The following is a 9142-nucleotide window of genomic DNA, read 5'->3' as shown; positions in this document are numbered from 1 at the left end:
AAACATGTTTAAAGTATACAGGAACACAGATTGCAGATAGATATAAGTGATTATAACGAGTGAGAGACCCAAGACAATTTTAAACAGAAGTTTGCAGAATCTTATGGGGATGAGAGGGTGGTTTCATACTCGCCACCGTATCGCTAATTATTGGAGAGAAACTGAAACTCAGCTGAAACTGGTAGAGGATCCATAAGTGGATGAGTGGGTCATCTTTTTGTGGGGGAACATTTTGTTGATATTGTTGAGTAAGAATAGTTGGGTCTTTGTTAATTAAAGTGTGGTCTAGACCTACTCTATCTGTAACGGATCCTAAGATAACTCCTGTTATGATTTGACACTATAAATAAAATTGAATTGAAATTGTCATTGAACTTCTCAAAACAGGGTGGTTTCTCTGTCTTCTCTGTTTTCATTCTCAGATGCCTAAAAGATACAAAGCAGACCGTGAAATTGTGTTTTGATATTTTCGTTTGCAAATAACACACAATACACCAATGTCTGTGTTTTATGTTATAACTTTATTACTATTTTTGAGTGTAAACTGTCCGCAAAATATTATCTGAGAAGCACATGAAGCAATTAAGCCACACCTCTGCTGAACCCAAAGGGCTGAGACAAGCGGCACACACTGTCATAACGTGAGTGATGTTTAAAAGGAAATTGTCATCATGGAATTTTGTCATTCCTTGTAAGCATGCAAGGTTGTGCGTGTGTGTCAGTGTTGGTAAGTGGGTGTAGATGAGCATTTAAAATACTGTGGCCTATATATAGGACAATTATTTTCACCTTGCTGTTTTAATGTGGTTTGTTTATTAAGAACTGCTGAACATTGAGTAAATCAGTGACTACTGTGGCTACAATGGATAATACACGCAATGGACTTCTAAGGCACTATGGTAAATATCTTTGTAACAATTAATACTACATTTACAATGAAACAACATTGTTATTTGATGTATCAAATAATGCAGTTTAGTATTTAGCTGCTTAGATGAGTAGTACCTTACATAATGCTGACAAATCAAATTTAAATGTATTAACTATATGAATTATGTTACAAACAGGCTTTTGTACAGACTTTTGTGCGCATTTATTTGTTTCAGTAGTCATGTGAGTGTGCAGTCCTATATATTTGGAAACCAGTGAAGGCTGATCCTCCGTATATCCCCAATGTATTGTCTTGTCATTTTTGGTATTAGAGGCATTAATCAATGTTCGCAACATCTTATTAAATTCTTTAAGTAATGTTCTTTGTTGTTTTGATTGACAAGTTGAAAAAAAACAAGGAGCTTACATCCAATTGGTGCTTTGAGCTTTCTCTCTTTATCTGAGGTATAGGTTCCCAACATTATTGGCTTGTGACTGCTTAAAAGGAACTAATGTTGGCCAAAATGAAAAGAGAAATACATCCTAAAAGAAGCTGAATTCTTTCTTATTCACCTTATATTCTGTGTTACATTTTGAGTCACCTGTATCCACCTGTATGATCTTTTCTTAGTACTTGGATTGCTGCTCCTGGAAGTCCAGTGGAGGCCAACTTGTTCTGCCACGATTCCCGCCAGCTGTGACTTAGACAGCACCAAGTCTCTTACAGACCTATTGATTCTTGACACAAAAGTGCTACTGGATAAATATGTAAGTACCACTCTGTGATTCTGTCATGCGGTCATTTTTTCTATGGTATGATATATTTCCTGTCCATAGTTTGATGTAACCATGCACAACACTCTTGGGGACAGTTTTCCTAGCTGGTACAAAACATTTCAGTTTATCCACTGGTCCCAAACCCATTTTGTCACTTGATCAAAACTCATGTTTGATCTCGGCATCATCGTGCACAGCTGTTGGTTTCGAGATTTGTGACTTAATAATTCATATTTAAAGTGCCCATATTATGAAAAAAAAAATCACTTTTTCTGGGATTTGGTGTGTTATTTTGTGTCTCTGGTGCTTCCACACGCATACAAACTTCCATGCTGTTTTGAGTGAGATACGGGTTTCTGAATGTATCCTGCCTTCAGTCTCCGGGTGAGCTGGTCAAAATCGGCAGGGCCGTCTACATCATCGGCCGAAACATTTGAATTCTCTGAGTCTCAGGTTCTGCAGGAGACTCCCCTCCTTCTTCAGGATCCGATTCTGGTTAGAACATGTATGGTTGAACTAGTGACGCCATGTCCGTAACTTTCACACATAGTTCTATCTAGTCACGTTAGTCTACACTCACCTCGTTACTAATGTCTGTGCCCAAGCACTGACTAAGTGAGTATCTACTGCGCATTCATACAATTATGAAACTGAAAATTAGCATAATATGAGCACTTTAATATGTTTGTTTGTGTATGTATGCACAATCACTGATGCAAATTCCACATAGGGTAACTACTGTGGCAACAAACTCCTCTCTGATTTGGATTCAGATTACTACTGAGTTAACTTGCAGACAAAGTGATCTATTTTTGTTCGAATTTCACAGTTACAACTGACAGCAAGTTATTGAACACATTTACAAAGACAGACTGATGAGAAAGGCCAATAACATTGTATGTGACTGCACACACTCCCTGGCATCTAATTTTAAACTTTTGTCAAAAATACAAATTTGTATTTGCTTACAGTGCAGCCAAACAAACTCACAACAATAAAAGCATAATAAAAAGAGCTTGCTGAAGTTGTAGGTGTGCAGCCTGTCACGTGCAACTACATTAAGCAGCAGAATGCACATACACATGGCTATTGGTGAAAAAATGCCGACCAGAGTATCAAAAACATGATACATTTTAACTGTTTCGGACTGCAACAGAAAATATCACTTTCTGCTACCATTAACAGCTAACATTAACATTGTGTTGTTCCCTTATACAACAAGTTTAACTGATATCTTTGTATCAATATTGTTGTTTATGTGAAAAAAATGTATACACTAATATAATGTATAATAAGTATAATGTGTCTGTAAGAACTGAGATGGAACTGGTTTGACATTTTACCAATACTTTAAATTTCTATTTCTTGTAAACTTAACCTTCATGTCATTTTACTTTCATTCAATCCCAAAAGTCCTTATGACCTTATTTGTAAAAAGTGTAACTGTAGTTCACATACTGAAATGCATGCATTTTGCATTTTGTGCATATGCATTTTTAAATGATCATTTTCAGCCCACACTTTTTTTTATGGTGAATTCATTTTCATCCACTTCCTTTTTTACAGAAAAGCTATCATGGATCCATGAATGGTCCAGTTCCAGACGAGTGTCCTAACTCTACAATATCTGGTACCAACATTTCTGAGCAGCTGCAGGACATCTACATCAAGAATGAGCTTTTTAAAGTGCACATTTTAAATGTAAAATATCATCAGGAGAACACTTGGGGCAACCCTGAATCTGTTGCGAAGCCCCTGTCACACGTCCATGGAAACCTCTTCAACCATTTAGCTAAAATAAAGAATATTCTTATGAACATCAACTGTTTGCCGACAAATCCAACCCCACCACATTTGTCCCACAATGATAACTATGCAAAAAAAGTATATGGATGGGGTGTCATAGTCACTCTAGAGGACTGGCTTACACAAGTGTCGCGGGTTCTTGCGGAGGCAAAGGAAGTGTGTGACAAATAGACAGCAGGGGTTCAATGCTTTTAAAAGTGGCACTCGTTAAAGAGGGCTGAGAAAATGACCCTGATGATGTCACCTGGTATCCTCACGCTATATTCTGCCATGTTTTGATTTTACTTTTTGACTACAGCCCCAGTATGATCAGACAGTAGAGTCATATAAATGTAGAGATGCAGAACATATACTGTACCTTTCCTTCATTTAAACTGTCACTACCATAATATCTGCCTCTGGTCGAAATTTGACCCCAAACACGCTGATCTCCATGTCACATATCCAATAGATTTGTTTATCTAGATATTATGCCAAAAATTCCATTGGATGTTTGACATGAAGATCAGCGTGTTTGGGGTCAAATTTTGTTGGCCTTTGGCTGTAAAACATGGTGGAAAATCAGTGAAGTGTGCACCATTATGGCTCATGCTGATGCCCATGAGAGCCACGCCACGCTACTAATTGGAAATAATGGATTTGCTTTGCACAATGTTCATTTTGTCGTTGTTATTTATGGATATTATATTTAAATTACCATTATTGATAAAGTTATATGTATTTATTTTCTTAAAAAGGGTTTTTGAAAGCAATGTAGCATTTTGTGTACATTATATTATGTATTTATTGTATTCCATTGTTTGAGTTCATCTGTTATTTATAATTTGCTAATCTATTAGTTAAGTAACATAACACAAGTGTAAGTTGTGTAGTTTCATTTCTGTTTGTTTTATTTATTTCCCTGTCATGTTAGTGTGAATCATCGGCTCAGTCGGGGATACTGACAAAAGGTTTGCATCATTTGGTTCTCTCAGCAGTGAGGAACTGTCAAGTTAAGGAAGGAAGTACAACCATTCTATAGTAAATGACATTCTGTTAACATTTGTGTTGTCTTCCCGTCAAACGTGCAACAATGACTTTTTATTTTTCTTTGTCAAATCTTAAATTAAGCCTTTTTTTCAACATTTTGTTGTTCTTTTTCAACACGTTTCTCAACAATTTTGTCATTTTTCTCTGCGCTATTTTTGATATTTTGTTGTTCGTAATTAATTCCAAAGACCTAAAAATTGAATAAAACACCCAAATTCAATGAAAGTAGTGAACTGATCATTTATTTTACTTGTGCAGAGCATTCCAGGGAACCATCCACACCATTTATTTTGACAATTTGGTTGAAAGAAACCCACATTTCTGATGTGGACACTTTTAGAAAATGGGTCAAATTAGACTAGAGTGAGTAAGCAGTAACTAAGAAATCTCAAATGATGCTTTCTTTATCATTTTGTATAGTTTGACGCATTGTATCATTTTAGCTCACCATCTGCTTACCTGAGCAGATGTATATCTTTGAGTTAAGCCGTGAAGGTAAAAGGCCATTCCGTCAGTATAGGAAAAAGTCTTTTGGCAGTTTAATTTATTTTATTTTTTTCTCTTTTCTTTAGCATACATTTCTGTTGTTATTTGTCTTGTTTTGAATTTCACAGTGTTCATTTTTGCCTCTGTTTCATTGATATTTTTTGTTACTAAACGCCACTTTGCACTGACTCCTGCCTGCTGGTCTGCTTCTTCAACGTCTCCTTTGAAGTTTTTCAATGCCACAAAACATCTGTTATCTTTAATGTGGGGTGAACACTACAAAGCATTTGACATTTACATAAATGAACAAAAGGATAACTAAACTGTTGATGAAATATGGATTGGACCACTTATCATCATTCCTACGCCCATGTATTTTCAACCAAATCAAACCAGTGACGTAGAGTTAGAAAACATAGTTGGAGGGTTAAACTGGACTGAACCGGGTTAACATGAAAGGCTGTTGTTGAGTGTAGTTAGCGTCACATCTACGCACAGGAAGTATTGCGTTAGGGGGATCTGAGAAGGAATGACTCAATCATAACATAAATATGTTACCACATAAATACGTGATAAACAGCTGACATATACAGTGGTGTGAAAAAGTGTTTGCCCCCTTCCTCATTTCCTGTTCCTTTGCATGTTTGTCACACTTAAGTGTTTCGGAACATCAAACCAATTTAAACAATAGTCAAGGACAACACAAGTAAACACAAAATGCAATTTGTAAATGAAGGTGTTCATTATTAAAGGTGAAAAAAAATCCAAACCATCATGGCCCTGTGTGAAAAAGTGATTGCCCCCTAAACCTAATAACTGGTTGGGCCACCCTTAGCAGCAACAACTGCAACCAAGCGTTTGCGATAACGTGCAATGAGGCTTTTACAGCGTCCTGGAGGAATTTTGGCCCACTCATCTTTGCAGAATTGTCCTAATTCAGTTACATTAGAGGGTTTTCGAGCATGAGCGGCCTTTTTAAGGTCATACCACAACATCTCAATAGGATTCAGGTCAGGACTTTGGCTAGGCCACTCCAAAGTCTTCATTTTGTTTTTTCTTCAGCCATTCGGTGGTGGACTTGCTGGTGTGTTTAGGATCATTGTCCTGCTGCAGAACCCAAGTTCGTTTCAGCTTGAGTACACGAACAGATGGTCGGACATTCTCCTTCAGGATCTCTTGGTAGACAGCAGAATTCATAGTTCCTTTTATCACGGCAAGTCTTCCAGGTCCTGAAGCAGCAAAACAGCCCCAGACCATCACACTACCACCACCATATTTTACAGTTGGTATAATGTTCTTTTTATGAAATGCAGTGTTCCTTCTACGCCAGATATACTTGGACACACACCTTCCAAAGAGTTCCACTTTTGTCTCATCGGTCCACAGAATGTTGTCCCAAAAGTCTTGGGGATCATCAAGATGTGTTCTGGAGAAATTGAGACGAGCTTTGATGTTCTTTTTTGCTCAGCAGTGGTTTTCTCCTTGGAACTCTGCCATGCAGGCCATTTTGCCCAGTCTTTTCCTGATGGTGGAGGCATGAGCGCTGACCTTAACTGAGGCAAGTGAGGCCTGCAGTTCTTTGGACGTTGTTGTGGGGTCTTTTGTGACCTCTTGGATGAGTCGTCGCTGCGCTCTTGGGGGTAATTTTGGGCGGCCGGCCACTCCTGGGAAGGTTCACCACTGTTCCATGTCTTCGCCATTTGTGGATAATGGCTCTCACTGTGGTTCGCTGGATTCCCAAAGCTTTGGAAATGGCTTTATAACCCTTTCCAGACTGATAGATCTCAATTACTTTCTTTCTCAATTGTTCCTGAATTTCTTTGGGTCTCGGCATGATGTGTAGCTTTTAAGGATCTTCTGGTGGACCTTACTGTGTCAAGCAGCTCCTATTTAAGTGATGCCTTGATTGTGAACAGGTGTGGCAATAATCAGGCCTGGGTGTGGCTAGAGAAATTGAACTCAGGTGTGGACAACCACAGTTATAGTATGTTTTAACAAGGGGGGCAATCACTTTTTCACACAGGGCCATGATGGTTTGGATTTTTTTTCACCTTTAATAATAAACACCTTCATTTACAAATTGCATTTTGTGTTTACTTGTGTTGTCCTTGACTTTTGTTTAAATTGGTTTGATGTTCCGAAACACTTAAGTGTGACAAACATGCAAAGGAACAGGAAATGAGGAAGGGGGCAAACACTTTTTCACACCACTGTATTAAGAGCTCGGTTTAGCCTGAAGTGATGTAAAGATGACATGATTGTTTATTTTTTGGCCTTGGATCCAAACAAAAAATTATTTCTTTAACAAAATACAAATTCATTGTTGTGTGTTGAATAAATGTCAGTGATAAAATGACCTACGTCCTCTGTACAAACCAACTAAAATCATTTCCTAAAGTTGTGGACGATCATTTGACCAGAGAAACCAATTGATTTTTCTCTTTTAGTTATTTGCAGAATGTAATTGAATGTTGTCATACTGAAAAGGTTAATCAGGATGCAAAAACACATGTTTTCATAAAATGAGCAAACCTTCATGACAGTTGTGTTAAATACTTATCATCTTCATCAGTCATTTTCAGCATTTCCTTAAGTGGGAGTGACAAAAAGCACTGTGCAAAGTGTTGACCTGTCAAAGGAACCCAATCTTTTCAATCAATTTTCATCAAAGGATATGACTTAGATAGAGCGGAAGTTTATCTTCACAACTGCTTTCACATGCCTCCTTTAAGAGGTTTGCAACTATAAAACATACCTTGTGTGATTGTTATTGCATTACTAATCATCAGTACACGTCATATTTGAAAACTTGAGTGGACTCGGAATGAAATACAGAGCAGGTACACTATGCCATGGAACTCACTTCCTTCAAGCATTAATACATTTGTGTCTTTAAAAAAATCATGGGATAGATTTAAAATGTTGTGACTGTGCACTTGCATATTGCAGGTTCTCTGACGGTGTTGTGTACCTGGATGGTGATTACAATGCAAAGCTTGGATGCAGGACATGCGGCACAGAAACATGCTGCTTCTGTTTCATGCAGCCCGAAAGAGCTGACAGCCCTGACCAAAAGTGTAGTTAAAGCGAGCTTGACAGATTTTGTAAGTATCATAATACTGTGTGTCTCTACAGTATGTCTGAAGGTGGTGTCTATGTGTGTCACGGCCGCAGTCTTCATCACACTGGTTGGTTGTAGTTGGTGGAGGTGAAGCAAATTGTAGCCACTTTCTGTGTTAAAGACTTCAGATGTTATAGAGATGCATTGTTATAGATTAAACTATCTACTACAATAACAATTGAATCTGTAGAAATGCACGCTGTGGTTTATGTGAAATGTTAACATAATATTCATAGAATAGTTACCTTCTTATACTATTGATAATATAGGATAAAATCATTTATGGTTGTTTGACAGATTTTTTTTGTGGGTGTTTGACTAATAACATAGCTGCCATGCCGTACAACTGTATACATATTAAATTGCATGAGCTTTTCATTTTAATGTATGGGATGAGCCTTTTGTGGCAAGAAAATGTGTCTTCATTGCTTTTGCCTGTGTAAATGCTTTAATCTCCAAAATGGGTCTTTTCTCTTTATGACAATAGCACATTGACATGCAGTGATAAGCGCACGCGCGTGTGTGTGTGTGTGTGTGTGTTTTGTAGATCATGCTAAGACATAGTTTACTGGAATATGTGTGATACAGCGAGATTGCAGACTTGATATATCATGTGATAAGCAAAATAAATCTTTCAATGGAATTTACTGTTGGTCTTTTCTTCCAGGAGAAAGCCAATGGGGAGCACCTTGGCACTTGGCCCCCTGGCTTCCCTGAGCTCCAGATCCACCATGTCCAGGGGTCAAAAGTTCAGTGCAGCCTCCTCTTCATGTCTCAAGGCCTGAAGGAAGTCCTGGAGGACCAGAAGAACAACCTGAATCCCAAAGATGTTTCCCTTCACGAGATGCTCAGGAACGCCATCTCCGGGGTCGACATGCTCGCAGTGTGTGCAAAGTATATTCTCGGAGGGGAATGCTCCCCGAACCCACCCCCACCCAATATGCCCAAGCACGCGTTTGAGAGGAAGCAGTGGAGTCACACTCTGTTGAAGACAGCCAGGGACTATCTGAACTGGCTGCAGCATAAGTTTGAGGTCCAAATTTCAAAAGATAA

At 38.2% G+C, this 9142-nt stretch overlaps 1 protein-coding gene and 1 long non-coding RNA gene across 3 annotated transcripts in view; both read left to right on the top strand.

The window, feature by feature from the left end:
- Nucleotides 1-645: 645 nt before the first annotated feature.
- Nucleotides 646-5156, top strand: LOC144517681 (uncharacterized). Of its 2 annotated transcripts, XR_013501960.1 has the most exons (4): nucleotides 646-727; nucleotides 821-899; nucleotides 1502-1638; nucleotides 3214-5156. It is a non-coding gene; the product is annotated as an uncharacterized LOC144517681 (long non-coding RNA). The 2 variants fall into 2 exon arrangements; XR_013501959.1 differs by having other exon boundaries at nucleotides 683-899.
- Nucleotides 5157-7654: 2498 nt separating this feature from the next.
- LOC144517679 (uncharacterized) overlaps nucleotides 7655-9142 on the top strand; it is a 2507-nt gene continuing 1019 nt past the window's right edge. The window contains exons 1-3 of the mRNA XM_078249807.1: nucleotides 7655-7808; nucleotides 7918-8072; nucleotides 8757-9142. The exon at nucleotides 8757-9142 is cut by the window's right edge and continues 1019 nt beyond it. Coding sequence (XP_078105933.1) covers nucleotides 7793-7808; nucleotides 7918-8072; nucleotides 8757-9142 — 557 coding nt within the window. The 5' untranslated portion in view covers nucleotides 7655-7792. The remainder of the gene's footprint in view (nucleotides 7809-7917; nucleotides 8073-8756) is intronic.

The sequence above is a fragment of the Sander vitreus genome, chromosome 5 (assembly GCF_031162955.1).
Source record: "Sander vitreus isolate 19-12246 chromosome 5, sanVit1, whole genome shotgun sequence".
Taxonomy (NCBI): Eukaryota; Metazoa; Chordata; class Actinopteri; order Perciformes; family Percidae; genus Sander; species Sander vitreus.
Note: the sequence above shows the minus strand (reverse complement) of the source record. Positions and strands in the feature narration are given on the sequence as shown.